This window comes from Sinocyclocheilus anshuiensis, unplaced genomic scaffold (assembly GCF_001515605.1).
Source record: "Sinocyclocheilus anshuiensis isolate Anshui unplaced genomic scaffold, SAMN03320099.WGS_v1.1 scaffold1763, whole genome shotgun sequence".
In the NCBI taxonomy this organism is placed as follows: Eukaryota; Metazoa; Chordata; class Actinopteri; order Cypriniformes; family Cyprinidae; genus Sinocyclocheilus; species Sinocyclocheilus anshuiensis.
Window position 1 is genome coordinate 414,884 of NW_015549683.1, and position 19,080 is coordinate 433,963.

Consider the following 19,080-nt stretch of genomic DNA (forward strand, 5'->3'; position numbering starts at 1 on the left):
TTGGGAGCCAAATGCGAAAAAGCTCTACCTGCTTTAGTGGACTTTGCTATCCTAGGTACTACCAAAAGTCCAGAGTTTTGCGACCTTAGGGAGCGTGATGGATTGTAGCGTGGTAGAAGACTAGTTAGGTACGCAGGAGCTAACCCATTAAGGGCCTTGTAGGTAAGTAATAATATTTTGTAACTGATACGGAACTTAATAGGCAGCCAGTGCAGAGACTGTAAAATTGGGGTAATATGATCATATTTTCTTGACCTGGTAAGGACTCTAGCCGCTGCATTTTGGACTACCTGTAGATTGTTTATTGAAGATGCAGGACAACCACCTAGCAGTGCATTACAATAGTCCAGTCTAGAGGTCATGAATGCATGAACTAGCTTTTCTGCATCAGAAACAGGTATCATGTTTCGTAGCTTGGCAATGTTTCTAAGATGGAAGAATGCAGTTTTTGTAACATGGGAAATATGATTTTCAAACAAGCTCTTTACTTTCATTGACACGTATACGCTGATGCACAATTCAGTTTGATCATGATCATGCAATGTTTGCTTTTGAAGGGGAGCTGATGCAAGGGGAGCTCTACTCCGCTCTCAAGAATGAGAAGGAGCAAGTGGGATCTGACTCCAGCACCACTTTCAATGGAGAAATGCACTTTTATGAATTAGTGGAAGACACTAAAGATGGTATCTGGTTAGTTCAGGTTAGTATTAACCCTATATCTATCTAAATGTGAGAAACTCGCCCAAAAATGGATGACTAAAATGTATTATTTATTTACTCGCATATCATTCAGAACTGACATTCTGTGCAGTTAAGAAATTGAGTTCTGATAGATGTTGCTGTTATGATTTTATTGTTGCTGTCTGAATGAGATGAGGGCATGACAATAGTTAAAGAAGTTTCATTTTTAGTGAGGCGGTACAGAAACTGAAACCACTGCCTACTCAACCTACTCATTTCAATGAAATGTAATGTCTCTGTCCTGTCCTCACACACATTAAGATGTCTGCTTGTGTGAGCATAGAACCCAACAGGGTTTAGTATCAGTTGCTGCAGCAAAATGATCCATTATCATTATTAGCCATTATCCCAAATTTATGCATCCTAAATGTATTGTACACAAAATAGACATGTGTGGTACTTTTAAAGACATGTTTTTGTTTACATAATGCATAAAATATATATTAAATACTTTTACTTCATATACAAATGCTTAATTTTCTACTTCTTAGGTAATAGCCCAAGATCGAAATCCACTGTTGAGCACTGCCAACTGGGGCAAAATGGTACAGAAAGTTTCTCAGTTTGGCATTCGAACAGGCACTTTCAACTGCTCGAGTGACTCAAGGTAAGAAAGACTCAATTTATGTTCAGCAGTACACCTGTAACAACTGAAAGTAGGCTGTTATTCACATTCCTGTGAGCTGATCAACCAAGAATGGCATGTTTGAAATGGGAAATGTGCCCAAATGTGTTTTTTTATTTTTTATTACAAAATGTTAAAACTATATATCATTCTCCATATACATTTCTAAAAAAAAATAAATAAATAAAGTATTTGCGTGCTCTTAGAAATTAAGAAATTATATTTATATATTCATGTTAATTTTTTTTTTTCTAAAACAAAATCAACAAGTAGTAACTTTACATAATGGTGTAGTAATCATTGTTTTCACAGACACCTGGATTTTTCTAACATTTTTCAAACTTGAACTGATTTTGCCATGTCATAAACTGGACACGTTATCATATATTGAGGGTCTGCAGGGGTTCTCTTTGTAATATAATTTCCTAATACATTTCTTTTCGATAAAAAAAAAAATTCCTACATTTACACCACCCTCACTTTTATGTATTGGACAAAAGTTTTTAAAATAGGAATTATAATTCCAATCCAAATAGCTTCACTCATTAATGTTTAAATAAGCAATTAAGAGATTTTGCAAAATGACAAAGTTTTAATGAGATGCTCTTCCTTCATTCTGACCCCAGGACATTTTTTCTTCTACTTTAAACCACACAAGAAATATGTAAATAAATTTAAATGAATGAATTCAAAATATTTCAAATCAAATTCAAAGCATAGAAGATGTGTCATTGTCTGAAAATGTTGTTTTTATTCCCCCTTGTCAGGTATTGCCAAAAACGGGGCTGGATGAAGTCCACCCTCATCATGTCTGTCCCGCAGACCAATGCATCCAAAGGGAAGGTCATGTTGAAGGAGTACAATGGCAGGCGCATCGAAACAGAGCACATCTTCAAATGGATGACTGCGCATGTTGCCTCGCGCATCAAAACCATACGTTTCTCTGAGCAATTAATGGATGACTGGTATCAGATGGAAAAGCAGCCAGTGAAGATGTTCTTGTTCGCCAGACTGCTTCAGCCCCCGTCGTTTTTCTCAGCTCTCAGCATCAAATTCACGGGGCGCATCGAGTTCATCTTCGTCGACGTGCGCAACTGGGACAACACCACCTGTCTGGACGAGATTGGGGTGCAGCAAATGCCCTCATACATCCTCAAAACACCAGAAGGCATCTACAGATACGGCAATAGCACCGGGGAATTCATTTCCTTGCATGCCATGGATGCATTTCTTCGGTCCGTACAACCAGAAGTCAATGACTTGTTCATTTTGAGCTTGGTTATGGTCAATCTAATGGCTTGGATGGACCTTTTCATTACACAGGGAGCCACCATAAAACGCTTTGTGGTTTTAATCAGCACACTAGGGACTTATAATTCCTTACTCATCATTTCCTGGCTGCCCATCCTTGGTTTTCTTCAGCTTCCATACCTGGATAACTTTTATGAGTACAGCCTGAAACTGTTGCGTTACGCAGACACCACTACTATTGCCTCTTGGGTCCGGGCCGACTGGACCTTCTATTCTTCTCACCCAGCTCTCTTCCTCAGCACTTATCTAGCCCATGGCCTTCTCATCGACTACTTTGAGAAGAAAAGAAGATGTAGCAACGAAGACCAAAACGCAAACAACCTAGAGTGGTTGTCAAGTCTCTGGGATTGGTACACCAGCTACTTGGTACATCCCATTGCCTCGTTCCAGAACTTTGAGTCAGACTGGGACGACGATCCCAATTTCCTTTTGGAAAGATTGGCATTCCCAGACCTCTGGCTTCGCCCGCTGGTTCCAATAGACTACATCAAGAACCTGCCCACCTGGAAGTTCAGAAAAAAAAAACAGACAACTTGATGTGTTCATCTTTATTCTTTAGATTCATAACATTGGCTCCTGGGTTTTTGTTGGTGGTTTTAACTTGCACAGTTATTAAATTCATACTTCCCAATCTTTTTTCAATCTTTTTTTTTAATGGGAAAAACTTGATTTGGGTCATATATACAGTGGTGTGAAAAAGTGTTGGCCCCCTTCCTGATTTCTTATTTTTTTAATTTGTTTGATGATCTGAAACATTCAAGTGTGACAAACATGCAAAAAAATAAGAAATCAGGAAGGGGGCCAACACCTTTTCACACCACTGTACCTTGTACGTAGATAAAAAAATAATAGATTTTAAAAGCTAAATTATGCAATTATGCAAAAGGTAAATTCAGTGCATATGGTTGAAAAGTTTCTGTTGTAGCACTCATCATACATCCCAATCAGACAGAAGAGAATCTATATGTTCCTGTACTTGAGAATTACATCTTGTGTTCAGTGTGTCTCCAAATATGTGAATAATCTGTCTAAAACTGAGCTACACTAAGTCATTGGGGAATTGAAGACTTGTGAGTCTTTATATAACGGATTATCCGTCTGGGCATGTCATTGTTTTTTTTTTAAAAGAAGAATAGCTTTACATAACAAAACTGCCCTGTGCACAATTGAAAATGGCTTAGGCATTGACATGCAATTCTTAAAGGCTCCATCTGCAATTTAAGTTATTGTCTTGTTGGAGCATGTTAATTTGTTTATTTCTGAACAGCACTTTGCCACTAACACTAATAAAGAATTTACCCCCTTGACTTTTGCTGTTTGTCAGAGTTTAAAAGTGATTTGGGAACTTAAACCTGTAATTGCGTTCAATTCAATAAAGTCCATTTTTTTTCACCAGTGGTACACCTGGATCCTCTCAGTTTCGTTCCATCACTAACATTTTAAACTAAAATGGTAAGTAAACATGAGTTAGCCCACACATAATCAACACAACTGTAGTCATTACCAGTGTTGGGGGTAACGCATTACAAGTAACGCACACTGGTCATTACATATTAAAGATGCAGGAGTCTTCCTTGCACTTTCGCCTTGCGTCTCTTACAATAATTGGCCATATCAAATAGAAATAGAAATAAATATAATAAAATATGATACTACAGGTATTAATGAAGTTTATTGAGGTGCTTTTGCTTTTTCTATTTATATGTGACCCTGGAGCACATAATAAATCATTAGGATATTAAGTAAAGATCATGTTCCATTAAGATACTTTGTAAAGTTCCTACCGTAAATATATCAAAACTTATTTTTTGATTTGTAATATGCATTGCTAAGAACTTCATCTGGAGAACTTTAAAGGCGATTTTCTCAGTATTTTGATTTTTTTGCACCCTCAAATTCCAGATTTTCAAACAGTTGCATCTCGGCCAGATATTGTCCTATCCTAACAAACCATACATAAATGGAAAGCTTATTTATTCAGATGATGTATAAATCTCAATTTTAAAAAATCGACCCTTATGACTGGTTTTGTGGTCCAGGGTCACATATATTTTTTAATATTACAGTAATGCGAATGTGGCTACAGTATTTTACATAATTTGCGGGAAATGTGCTTATTTGTGCTGAAAATAATGCCACAGTGCGGATATGCAAAATATATTTTTACTTTAGATTTTTGGGGGGTTTGGGGGAAAAGCGATCTCACGTGACATTTGCCTTAACATTTACCACTGTCATCAAAATGAAAATTAATATGAACGATAAAATAAAAATAACATGACAAAAAGAATTTACACTTGATCACTTAGTTGTATTTTACATTAGTAACAAACTAACTATAGTATGCACCATCAACGAATGACACGTGCTTTCTATAATTTGAGCAAAAAAATTATTAATAGAAGAATATGGATCATTGCATACAAGGACCAAGTCAATGAAGGAAATCATTTTTAAACTGAATATTGTTTTTCTATGAACTAATGACGTATGTATCACGTTGGGCGTGCCTATCGCGCGTGCGTTGCTCTGTCACTGCGTGCACCAGTGCTGGAGCTAATCTACAGTGTGTCGAGGTTGATCACTTTTATAATGTTTTGCTGAAACCGGTGGCATATTTGTAGTCTGAAATCCAACATCCAGAATAAGAGGCAAGCATGCTGCGCGTCTGTTGGAAAGGGGCACATGCAGCAGCGCGGGTGAGTTGTATTCTGCTAGAGCGGTCATTCAGTGACCCACAGCGAGGCCCGACGTTTCTTACGCGTATCGTACAATTACGGATTATAATAGGGTCTGTAATGTTTGTTTAATTAACCGGTGATTATGTTCAACTAAACTTCTTAATGAGTTGATACTTTCATTTGTTGAGACGTTATTATTTGCCGTTTAAGTGGCACACCAGGATAGAATGCTGCTTTACGTCAACGACGTAACGTGGGGTCGAAAGAGGCGGTCACAGTGTGATTGGCAGATTCTTCGAACCAATGATATTTCACATTTACGAGAGTGACGCCTCCCTCCACGAATAGAAATCCAGCATGTGCGCTAGCGTAAATATGGGCGGGCTGTGTATGATTCATATTTTCTGTCGCCCGGATAACCAACCTAGCTAACAGCTGTCTGAAAATCTTTCATTTTAATGTATTCACCTTTATTTATATTTAATAGCATTTAACCGAAATCTTGTTCACGTAAAACATTTTATCAAAGAGCTACACCCGGTACACACCGTGAACTGTTTATTGGTTTTGTCCAATGGAAGGACGTGACCTTGCCGCCGGTGAGAAGTTCAGAAAGTCTCCTCACACAAGCGCTGCCTTCTTGTCTACTGTGGTGCTTTTATGCAAATTAGTCTAATGAATGATCGATGCTATGTATAACAGCTGCTATACTTTAAACCGTCTTATTATAGGCACTGAAGAAACAATCTAATGTTTGGGGTCAGCCGTTCATTCATTCATTGTTGTTTATTGTGTTTTACTGGATGCTTGATCCACAGTGATGATGATGATAATCATGTTTTGAGAATGCACAATTTTTTGTTTGGTTTTTAAAGTCACAAAAAGAGCAACATTGGAAACCTGTTTTCACTGAACAGCATTTACATCTGAAATAATGGCTGTTTATTATTAATTGATGTGAAACAGTGGTTGTGGTCAGTGTAAAAAGAAAGTATTACTTTTAATACTGCAGCTTATGATGCAGTATATTTTGCTGTAGTGCATGTGAGATTATGATTTGTTTGTTTGTTTCTCTGCAGCAATGTGTGTGGGGGAAAGTGAAGGCCCATCCGTTGCAGCACTGCCGCAGATACACCACGGCTGGAGACTCTGGGTATGACATCAAACTGTGAATTTAACCTTAAACACACAAGCTTACAATGATATTGCTGATTTGTTTATTTTAAAAAGTTGAGTGTTTTTGCATTATTTTGTTTTACCACATAATGCATTAGACATCTTTAAATGAATGTTAGGTTGACATTGGTCTGGTGTGTGTGTGGAAGAAAAAAACCGACCGTCAAATGCATCTTAAATATGGTCTTTTTGTTCTGCAGATCTAATGCTGGGAAAATAGTGGCGGCTAGCCTTTTAACGGTCGGTGGTGGTCTTGGCAGTACAATCCTTTATGCCAAATGGGACCCGAAGTTTCGGGCAAATATAGAGAAGAGCGTTCCGTACTCAGATCAACTGTTTGAGATGGCACTTGGGCCACCCCCTCCTCCACTCGTCCCTTTACAGAAGAAACCAGTAAGAGTTACAATCACTTTCACTTTTCCTTTGTCTGTCTTTGATGCATGCCTTCAGTGATGTCAAGTAATTTAAGATATTTTTTTGATATATAGGGAAAGATCGAACCCCTGCAAATCTCTTCATTGTCAGAAGCATCTAAGGAGTCCAAGCAGCCTAAAGCTAAAGCCAAGAAGTCCGATCCAGCACCTGTGGAAGCTCCACCTGCTGTAGAGGAAGCACCGGCACCAACCCCACAGACACTCGAGGGTGAGTGAGACTCACAAACATCTTCACATGCATTTCAGATGTGCAACAGCTGCACTTCACAGTTGCAGACATATTAGTGAAATTCCATGTGCAAAAAACAAAAAGATCCATTGCCTGTTGTCAGAAGTGTATTGATGTTTGAAGCACAGCTTACACAGTAATTTAGCTGAACGACAGAAATTGTGACTGCACCTCAAGGCTCACAGATCTGTATATAATACATGATCATTAAAATTAAAAAACAACTTCATGATGTACTACTGACCTTCATAGAAATTTAGTAGGTAAACATTTAGGGGACTGGTGTTGTCACAAAGACAGACACATTTAATCAAGAATTATCATTTTTCCAAGAACACGTGATCCTAACCTTGTCTGGATGCCATTGTATTAGAACTGAAAGTTTTAGTTGGTTGATCTTCATGGAAGTAGTGTTACCACTTTACATGAATTAAGGCCTGTTCACACCAGAATGAAATAAAACACACTCAGGAACTTGATCATTCAAATTTTACTCGCTTTAATGCACTGCTATATTATTATAATAGATTGTAGCATTATGCCAATAATTGAGGTTAACAATTAGCAATCATATTTCAGATGTTGTAATAAAATCTTTATGTATCCACCTTTTTCTTGTCGTAAAAATGGGCGCGGCCATTTGTAAATTAAAAAAAGTTAAATATGTTTAACACATTTCATTTAAAACAATTTGTTTCATGTCTTTTTTTATATGTGATCACTTGTTTTTGTTCCTCTTGTTTGGTTTAATTATTATTGTTTTATATGATTATGTTGAAGACTTGCTACATTGACAGTTTTCTACCTGTCCGGACACAGGCACCAAAACCTATTGGTTATTTTTTTCTCTTTTTTAAACTTTGTAAAAAAAAAAAACGAATGCATTGGTTAAATTAAAAGTGTTGTTTAGTGGTCCACTAATACAGGTTTCTCATCATAATACCATCATTCATAATAATAATATAATAATACTAGAGTGTAAATATTAATACATATTAATTAGTGATTGACATGTAGGTTGGTTTGACATTTGTCGGTAGATTTTCAGAACCAACACATCTCTTAAGCATCCGACTGGTCAGCCACTGCTGAGTATTTAAAAATAATTAACTATCAGTCTGGCCCATATATATCTATCTGTCACTGCACGATTTTCAAACTCGTCGGATCGCCTTTGTTTTCACACTGCGTGACTATCTGGGGTAGCATTCAGTCGCTGCTGTGTTCACACTGCACGATGGATCGGCGACGGGGTTTCACACTGCATGACTTCACAATAGGAAGAATCGCCGACAGCTCTGTCTGGTGCAGGGTTGCCAGGTTTTCGCTACAAAACCCGCCCAATTACTACTCAAAACTAGCCTGAAAATAGCCCAATTGCTTTCGAGGGGGTCCCCTAGTAAAAATCGCGTTGGGGGGTAAAATAAATTTTTTTTTGGCGGGGTTCTTCTGGTACAATTCACATTCCAGGGCCTAAATATCACGTTATTGGGGTCGCTTCAACCTGCTGACATAAAAATCAACTAAAATCGTGCAGTGTGAACTCGGCATTAGTCACATAAATATTTACTCTTGGTGTGAATCAGTCTTTGCCCTAATATTACAGTCAGTGAAACCAAAGAAAAACTGGAGCTACCTCCTAAGTCACATACTGTAGTTACTACATTTAAAGAGGAATAAACTATGTGACAGCTAAAAATATGTATATCAGTATAGTTTGAATGTGTGTAATATGAATGAAATCTGGACTTACTTTAGTACATGGGATGGTAAGTGAGCTCGCTGTAAGTAGTAGGTCATCTGGGTGCTTTTTACTTGCTGTTAATTCAGACATACTGCTCAGTTCATATACCAGCTGATTCATTTTTCACCTACTATATAGTAGGGAAGACACCGAATGCATCATTTCACAGTTGAAGCAGATACACAACCATCAGCTGAATGTCTAATCATATCCTGAACCTATATATGCAAAGGATCACAGGCAGTACTAGTTAATTTACTGTAAAGTTGTGTCACTTTTGATCACTGATGCACTGAGGCTGATCTGTGATCTATATTTCTCATGGAGTCCTACTGTTGTTGCAGAAGCCTCAGCAGAGGCAGCTCATATTATTTCGGCTATCGGCGAGGTGCCATCTGTGCCTGCGCCGGGTACAAGTGACGAAAGCCCACCTGGCCACACGGCGGCAGGTCAGCACTGGATCATTTACACAGTCTTCTGCTTCTAACAACTGATCCAGAGCCTGTTTGTCTTCATCACATCAGTTGTTGTGCAGATGGCATCCGTGTCTCTTCCTCTCTGCATGCTCTCAAACTCTGGTTCCCTGTCCATCCTTCTGCACAGTTCTATCATGTGACACGTGCTAACATGTTCTGTTCATTGTGTGTTTGTTGAGTTCTTTACTTTTACTTTACTTCTTTTCCAGTAACTAACAAATGCGTATCCTCATTTGTAATGCTCTGTGCCAACTATGCTGGATTGCTAGCCTCATGAGAACCAATCATCTGAAAACGAACAAATATATCAGGTTATGAATCAGTTTGGCTTGTCAAAACTGATTCAGATTATTGATCATTGACCACTAAGTTTGGTTTCTTTTTTTACGGATTCACTAAAAAAAGACCTGATCAGTCGATCATTTGTGACCCTGGACCACAAAACCAGTCATAAGGGTCAATTTTTCGAAATTGAGATTTGAATAAGCTGAATAAATAAGCTTTCCATTGATGTATGGTTTGTTAGGATAGGACAATATTTGGCCGAGATACAACTATTTGAAAATCGGGAATCTGAGGGTACAAAAAAATCTAAATATTGAGAAAATCACCTTTAAAGTTGTCCAAATGAATTCTTAGCAATGCATATTACTAATCAAAAATTAAGTTTGAATATATTTACAGTAGGAAATTTACAAAATATCTTCATGGAACATGATCTTTACTTAATATCCTAATGAATTTTGGCATAAACGAAAAATCAATAAGTTTGACCCATACAATGTATTTTTGGCTATTGCTACAAATATACCCCAGCGACTTAAGACTGGTTTTGTGCTCCAGGGTCACATTCGTTCACAGATGATGTTGTTTACATTGTGCATGCAACCAGCGAAGACAGTGCACTACAAAGGCATATTTATCGTTTCACATCACCCAGTGTTTATTTTGGTTCAGACAGCAAACTTATTTCTCATGGCGCTGGAATAGCTCAGTGTGTGTGTGTGTGTAGGTGAAGAGAGTAAGGATCATCATGAGCCTGCACTGAAGGAGAGGCCAGCAGAGGAAGTGTCAGCTCGACTGGCTCAGCAGGATAAAGTTGAGCAGGATGCTTTAGCAGGTGGGTGACATGAACCAGTTAATATAGAACCACTCTACAGGTTTATAGGTTGCCTTATCCTAATTAGGCTCTCGCTCTTTTCCCCAATAAGTTCCCGTCTCCTTTTTAGTGCCTAAAAACATGTATTTGTGTATACTGTGAGTGTTTGTGTGTGTCTCAGCTCTGACTGCTGGACTGGAGGAAAGTCTGGGCAGCTCCGCTAAGACCACCTTGCAGGCCATCGGAGCCCAGGAGGCTGTGCTGACAGCCATTGCTACACATACAAACAAACTCAAAGAAGCCATGGACTCGCAGGTAAACACACACACATAATCATTTGAACCCCCATTCTGCTGGTGAGGTAAATCAGGTGTATTAGATAAGAGAGACAGCCAAAATATGCAGTGGTGGGGGGCTTCAGGTTTGGGATACACTGCTGTAGCAATGTGCTAAAACACCTTAGCACCAGCAACCACCAAGAATGCTCTAGCATTGGCATGGTGACCTCTGACATTTTGGGGGGCAGGTGCTCAAGTAAAAAAAAAAGGCACCGCCTCTCATAAATACTTATCCATAATAAAGTTACACTCTGTTGAACATATTTTAATTACTTAACACTATAGACTATAGGGCTGTTGCCAATCAAATGAGATCATTATCAACAAAATCCATCTTACCATTTGTCAAATCAATTTACACTGCAATTACAGTTGCTTAAGTAATTTTTTGAGATTGGTTTAAATATTACATTTTGAGTACAGAAATATGAAATGCTGTTACAAAAAAAAAATGAAATGCTATATAAAACTATTATTTATGAAGCTTAAACTGACAGTAGGTGGCGGGAAGGCTTAATGTGAATCACAGAATCGTTCATTCAACCAATTCATTTATATCAGCTAATTCATTCAAGGAAAAAACACCTCTCTGTGTTGCTGAGAAACAACTGTTCTGCTTTGTTTGGAATTATTTGGTTGGTGAATCTGAGCAAAAACAGTCCAAATTTACAATTTTGTGTCTAAAATGGTCAGTTAATATAATTAATTTATTGTTTATTGAACATTGTATACAATGAACGTTGGATTTACAATCGTGCTGATATTCAGGAAAATGGCACTCTTGCTTGTTTGATGTTGCTTAACTATATTATGTTATAAACATAAAAACAAAAACTCCTAAAAGGGGCAATTTATATCTTGATTGCGGAATTGAGGTACTTTTATTATTTTGGCTGACATTTCTGACCTTGCACAATGGTATTTTATGTCAATGCCAGACTAGCTTGCTTGTTGTTAAATTTAATGGAGAGCTGTTGCCCAAGTTAGGCAGGCTGTATTTAGATGTTTTAATAATGGTTTAAATTCACAGCATTGACAAATTTTGCCAAAGTTTTGGGCAAACACAACAGTTACTGAGCCATCACCAATGATGACTGGTCAGGGAGGCATGGATGGAAGAAGTGCAGGTGCTCGAGCATCTGTAACTCTGTGCGCGTGCCTGAACATTATATTGCAAATGACTGAATTGAGATTTCAGCTTTTATGCACTGATTTTCTGCTGCTCGTGACATTGTCATGTGTTTGTGTTCAGACTCCTCCAGATGAGAAGTCCACTCAGTGGAAAGCACTGAATGAGGCTCTGAGTGACAGGACCAGAGCCATGGAAGAGGCTGAAGAAGCCCTGCTCAAAGCCAAGTGAGACCTCCTTCTGACAGATCTTAAATTACAGTTTCGAGACACATTTCAACCAGTGTCAATTAACAGTTACTGAGCCATCACCGATGATGACTGGTCAGGGAGGCATGGATGGAAGAAGTGCAGGTGCTCGAGCATCTGTAACTCTGTCTGTGCGCGTGCCTGAACATTATATTGCAAATGACTGAATTGAGATTTCAGCTTTTATGCACTGATTTTCTGCTGCTCGTGACATTGTCATGTGTTTGTGTTCAGACTCCTCCAGATGAGAAGTCCACTCAGTGGAAAGCACTGAATGAGGCTCTGAGTGACAGGACCAGAGCCATGGAAGAGGCTGAAGAAGCCCTGCTCAAAGCCAAGTGAGACCTCCTTCTGACAGATCTTAAATTACAGTTTCGAGACACATTTCAACCAGTGTCAATTAGGCAAGTTTGGGGTATGTAAGATTGAAAGAAGTCTCTCATGCTCACCAATGCTGCATTTATTTGATCAAAACACAGTATAAATAGTGATACATTGTTAAACATTATTACAACTTCAAATAACTATTTGAAATTTGAATATATTTTAAAATGTAGTTAATTTCTGTGATGCAAAGCAGCAACTTTTCAGCATCATTACTCCAGTCTTCAGTGTCACATGATCCTCCAGAAGTCATTTTAAAATACTGAATTGGTGCCTAAGAAACATTTCTTATTAATATCAGTTTTGACATTTTTTTTTATTGCTATGTATTTTTGTGAAAATCGTGATACATTTTTTTTCATGAGTCCTTGATAAACAAGATTCAAATTAAGAGTATTAATTTCAGATAAAAAATCTTTTGTAACATTATAAATGTCTTTGCTGTCACCTTTGGTCCATTTAATGCATGCTTGATTAATAAAAGTAGAATTTAATTTGTACAAAAACTAACTGACCCCTAACTATGTTTTTTCTATATTTTTTCCAGTCCTCAACTGTCCATTTCTACTGTTGAATGGAATATACTGTTATAATGCTCAGCCCTACACAGAGAGGTGCTTAATCATACTGTTTTGTGTGTATTTAGAGGAGAGCTTGAAATATTGCGTGGCGTGATCAACAGTGCAAAACAATCCAAGATTGACGCAGCGAGACCCCAAATCCTGGCCGCTGAGGAGAACTTGCACAGCATGATTGTGGATCTGGACAAAGTAGTAACCAAGGCAAGTATCTTAATCTGACTGTCAATGTGCTTTGGAGGAACCCAGTACATATAAATGAGAATTGAGCCTGTAACTCCCAGAGACTCTGGTGACATATCACCCTATCCCATCTGGAGTCTTTAACTCACACCTGGGTGTTGTCTGTCTCTTCTGCAGGTGCAGACGGCACAGACAGAGGCGAAGATCATGTCTCAGTACAGTGAGCTGGTGAATGAAGCCAAAGCTCAGTTCCAGCAGGAGCTCGCCAACATCACACCTGAGATCCAGGCCAACTGGAAGGGGCTCTGTAAGATCTCACACACTCCTGTCACTCTCCAGACCGCATGTCTGTCATTGATCTCATGTATTATGACTACGTTTTTTCCTCCCTTGAGTGTTTGTCAGATGTAACTGGTTAAAATCTGGTGTATTTTTAGTAGGACTGTCAAAGTTAATGCATATGAATAATTAATGTCTTACAATGTTAATTTTTTTTAACATGGTTAAAACATTTATTGAGCAGAGAGCTGATGTTTCTCAGTAAATAGAGAAAGACAATTAGTGAAAATGTACTTGTAAATTAAACCCAGTAGGGAGGGTTAACGAAAGGATTTCTTAGTGAAATGGCATCATTCATAAACATCTTACAATAATAATCAAATGCAATAATTGCACATTTTGTTTTCTTTCCTTAAAAAAGGAACTGAATATGTTAATTACCACCAAAAATTATGAAATTAATTGAAGAAAAAGTTTCATCGACTTGCATCTCTACTTTCAGGTTACACATTTATTTCAATGTAGCACAGTAAAACTAGAAGGCCATCTATTCTTCTGATGTAGTTTTCAACCTTGCTTGTCTTTAGATTTGCATTTCTGTTCACTTTTATTTAACTGTATAAACCATGTGTTTTAATATATCAAAGCAGTTATTGGCCTTGAAGAAGCATTTGAACAACAAAGTCATTTTATATAAAAAAGTCACATATAAAATGCCATTGCATTAGATAACGATATATTAAAGCAAGTCAAAATAATTTTAATGAAGGATAGCAGATAGCATAAACACACTTTTAGCAAAAGATTTCACACAAATTTAAAAATGTAAAAAATACCAGTATGCCAGCTTTAAAATGCAGACCAACCTAATTATGTAAGGCTTCCTCAAGACCAAATGATTAAGGCACCTACTAGTCGTTTTTTCAGTTTCCACATAGTAAAATGATAATAAACTGCTGCAGTCATAACATGCATCACAGTGATGTCTCTACTGCTGTAATTCTGCTCTGTGCTCTTTCTCAGCGGGAAAGCTGAGCGCAGATGATCTGAACTCTCTGATCGCTCACGCTCACCGGCGCATCGACCAGCTGAACCGTGAGCTGGCGGAGCAGAGGGTGAGGGAGCAGATCCACATTGAGGTGGCTCTGGAGCAGCAGAAGCTGGAGGATCAGAAAGCGCTGGAGAGAGCCGTGGCTTCTGCCTTGGAGCACAGACGAGAGGACATGAGACTCGAGCAGGAGAAGAAGGTGTGCTGTACTCTCACTTGCCCTATTGAATCTTACATTTCTATTAGACCATGAATATGTATTTTTATGCAAACCTACGAATGACTTTGTGATAGTCTTTGTATTCCATCGTTTTCTAGTGATTATGAATTTATGCCTGTCTTGGAGGTTCTTAATTATATAACCATATAATTTCCATCTATTATTGCTGATTTTATTTGTGAAGAACACTTAATTTGATTTAAAAGAGTATGTAAAAATGTACAATTTTTTTTTAAATGAATATTAATACATTTATAAAAAAATATATACTTGTAAAATTACAGATGTAAAATTATAAATGTAAATATACCTCTAGATAAAATAAAAACTTTGATGTTGGCTTGAGAAAGCCTGGCCAAAGTTCAGTTAGGCGATTTAAAATTGAAGCAGTTTTAAAAGCTTGAAAGTTTTAAGATCAGTTGTTTTTTTAAAAGTCCATCAACCAAACAGTGGAGCAGTTGTTAGGGCAATCCAGTTGCTATGGTGTTACTAGGGTCCTCTGGATGGTTTCTTGGCACAGTTGCTTGAGTTGAGTTGATCATCTGGGTTAGAAAAACCATAATTCCAATCCGTTAGAAAAGATTTAGCAACCAGAGTCAAAACAGTCTGAAAGTCTGGTCTGAGTTTGGTAGTTGTAGATTTAAAACTCTAGGAGTTACAATCAGATTTTTTAGTTTCAGTATGATTGTAGGTTTAAATAGAATGTCACTGTTAGTTTTCTCAAGCCAACATAATTATAAACGTAATCCTAAATATAAATAAATATAAAAATACATTTTCTAAAACGTGAATTGCACACTGCGCTGTGATGCTGAGAGCTTTGTGTGTGTGTGTGTGTGTGCGCGCGTGTGTGTGTCAGGTTCAGGAGGTGCGTGAGGTGATGGAGGCTGAGATGAGGACACAGCTGCGTCGTCAGGCCGCTGCACACACAGATCACCTGCGGGACGTGCTGAAGGTTCAGGAGCAGGAGCTGCACGAGGAGGCCCAGGAGGTACCAACACTGCCCCTTACATGCACTAACAACTACATAGAATTTGTGATAGAATGTAACAGTTAAAGGACTTGTTAACTTGTTAAAAAAGAGATGGTGCTACCTATTTGACTGACCAGTTTGGTGCTGGTAGTGGTACAGAAACTAACTAAAAGTGATGCACCAAAATTTTGCAAACGGAAATACATTTTCAGTTTCAACCAAAACCATTTTGGAGAGCTGAGGTCATTAACAGAAAATGTAACGTTTAATTAGCGCTTCTACGCATTTTACTAAATATATGCACTACTATTTTACATATTATTTAGGTTTTACTTCTGTATCTTTATTAATAATCTTTGTATCCAATAAAGCTGTCATGGAAACAAGTTTTGGTTACAGCCAGCATTTAAATATAAATTTTTCAACAATGAATTGGAGTAGAAAAAATATTTATATTATTTAAATTGATACAAAGACTGCCTAATGACTCAGTCTCAAGATTTTTATTTGAGTGTATGATTGTTAAATACATTTGATTAATTCATTATTAAAATTTATTTTCAGTTTTGGTTAGAATGTATTTTGGTGCATCAGTATGCACATACTGATGCAGTATGCATCAGTTTCTACTAAAGTAGTCAAGATTGAAAAAAGTTGATAAAGTCTATCTAAATGGATTAAATTCTTTCTTTGTAGATTATGAACAGTAAGATGATGGAGCAAGAAACTCATTACCGCAGACTAACTCAAGAACAGCTGGACACCTTCACTTTGGACATGAACGCAGCTTACGCCCGTCTAAAGGGCATCGAAGAGGCCATAGACAGTAAGTCTCAAACTATTTAAACTACCAATAGTCTTACCACATTCAACAGAAATGAAAAAAAGGAGGATCTTGCACTTGGTTCCATTCACATGTAATACGTTTTCAAGTCAATAATAGAATCCATCAAAGAGCAAAAAAAAACTCAGTTCTTGAAATTCGTTTGCTATGTATCCAAATAAAAGTATTACATGCCGAGATACTAGCAATCTTCTTTTATTCTTATAAAGTGCAAAAAAGTGCTCAGTGCATATTAAAATCAAAAGACATTTCAGTCACGCAGGACCTTCCTCAGTGTTCACATACTATTGAAACAGTTCATTTTTCTATTCAGTTCCTCACATATCAACACACTAATCTAATCAATTCAATGAATGAATCGGTGACAGACCATTTACTTCATTGGCAATTTACAAATATATCCAGAGGAGATACAGAGAAATACAGAATCAAAAAAAATATACAAAAACTGTCAGTCTCCATACAATCTATCATAATATAACTGACCGACATATGGAGAGAGAAAAAAAAAAACGGAATACATTATAAAAAGCTAGACAGACAGTGTACAGTGTTGTACAGTGTTAAGACGAAAAATCCATATACTTTCAGTTTGTAATAATTTCCGTTCCAAATTCGTATGGCGTCACATTCAATTGTGGCACTCTTGAATCCTCAGTTTGACCTTTGATTGTTTAATATTAAGTGTTTGCCTTGTCTCCAGGTCACGTGATTGCTGAGGAGGAGGCCCGTAAGGCTCACCAGTTGTGGCTCTCTGTAGAGGCTCTGAACTACACGCTCAAGTCCGCAGGAGCCGATTCCCCCACTGAGCCTCTAGAGGGCGCTGTGGGTGTCATTAAAGAGAACTGTGCAGAAAACGAGTTCGCTCAGGCGTTGGCCTCCGCCCTTCCCGAAGAGTCTCTGAGCCGAGGAATTTACGGCGAAGCGTCCCTTCGCGCGCGTTTCTACGACATCCGCCGGCTCGCGCGACGCGTGGCGCTTATTGACGAGACGCGCAACAGCCTGTACCAGTACTTCCTGTCCTACCTGCAGTCCATCCTCTTGTTTGAAAGGGAGCAAGTAGCGCCTCCTGCTAAACTAGCACCCGAAGATCTCGACACGTTCAGGCTGCTCGCCTACGCCACTTACAGCATTGAGCGCGGCGACCTGGAACTAGCCGCTAAATTTGTCAACCAACTTCGCGGCGCGTCACAACGCGTGGCGCAGGACTGGCTTAAAGAAGCCCGACTCACCTTAGAAACAAAGCAGGTGATTAGCCTGCTATTGGCATATGCTAATGCCGTAGGGTTGGGCACCACTCAGGCCCCTTAGCCACACCCACTCTGTCAAGATTATGTAAATTACGAGGAGTGTTACTTGCCCGGAACCTTGTGCTCCTCTGTTTAATTTATAAATAGGTTGTGTGCTAGCCAATAATTTGTTTTTCTTATCTGCCCAAAGCACTTTTGCAGGAAATCTTTGCCCTTAAAATAATTCTTAAGTGGCCTACCATCTAGAACGACCAGTAGTTGGTAAGCGGGAAACACTCGGCAGTGGCACTCCTCAGTGTATATGGCGCACATCTCACTGGTTAGGATTTAATGTGCCTTTAGCAGGGCCTCGCGGTCGGGAGCGTGATGCTAAACCTGTTCACTGTTTCAGAGTTCACTTGTAATGCTTCAGTTATATTTACTGGTTGTTTATTAACCCAAACTGTTGAGAATAATCAGTCCTCTCATTCAGTATTGGAGGTCAATAAAGCATGGTTGATGACAATAATGGTATTTCAGTTATTTGCACGACTGCATTGTTGTAAAAAGGGTCACATCCGGTTTAGTAGGGGCTCATTTAAATTTTTATTTTTTATTTTTTTTTGGACCCAGATTCATAACCGTTTGAGTGGCACATTTTAGTGTATATTATGTTGTGAATTGGTCACAATGTGATGAAGACTTTGAACAAAGATGCTGTTATTGAAAGATGGAGCCGCACATAATATTGGATCTAACAGCAAACCTGTAATGCACAGGTAAGCAGATGCTACTCATTTCACAAATACATCATATCCAAGTAAGGGTCATCCTTGTGTGCCATTACTCCTGGAAGCTGCAGAAAGGCAGCCAATCAAATGAAGGCGCTTTTCAGTTTTGTATGCAATGTACATTAGGCAGTAAATATAAAAGAGCTGTAGGTGGTCTGTGTGAGTTACTGTCATATCGTTCGACCGCTGCAACAACAGACTGCAATGACAATAGCACAGAACGCCTTCAAGATTTAAAAATAATGCTCATGAAAAATATTTGTTTCACATTTTTTTTACTTTTTTCAATACATTGTTTTAAAGCATCTTTAAAAATGCAT

General features: G+C 38.2%; 2 protein-coding genes across 3 annotated transcripts in view; both read left to right on the forward strand.

Moving 5' to 3' along the window:
• The window catches only part of LOC107660443 (E3 ubiquitin-protein ligase RNF103), a 6,957-nt gene extending 3,743 nt beyond the window's left edge, over positions 1-3,214 (forward strand). The window contains exons 2-4 of the mRNA XM_016449747.1: positions 558-700; positions 1,233-1,348; positions 2,134-3,214. Coding sequence (XP_016305233.1) covers positions 558-700; positions 1,233-1,348; positions 2,134-3,214 — 1,340 coding nt within the window. The remainder of the gene's footprint in view (positions 1-557; positions 701-1,232; positions 1,349-2,133) is intronic.
• A 1,964-nt stretch (positions 3,215-5,178) lies between these two features.
• On the forward strand, positions 5,179-18,495 carry LOC107660433 (MICOS complex subunit MIC60-like). Of its 2 annotated transcripts, XM_016449733.1 has the most exons (14): positions 5,179-5,376; positions 6,438-6,511; positions 6,735-6,927; positions 7,023-7,176; positions 9,286-9,390; positions 10,430-10,537; positions 10,698-10,831; positions 12,107-12,210; positions 13,262-13,397; positions 13,554-13,683; positions 14,679-14,902; positions 15,783-15,914; positions 16,593-16,722; positions 17,444-18,495. In XM_016449733.1, exons 1-14 carry the CDS (start codon positions 5,335-5,337, stop codon positions 18,049-18,051), a joined length of 2,274 nt encoding a protein of 757 aa, XP_016305219.1. In that variant the 5' UTR covers positions 5,179-5,334; the 3' UTR covers positions 18,052-18,495. The 2 variants fall into 2 exon arrangements, with proteins under 2 accessions (XP_016305219.1, XP_016305220.1); XM_016449734.1 differs by lacking the exon at positions 9,286-9,390.
• Positions 18,496-19,080: the final 585 nt, after the last annotated feature.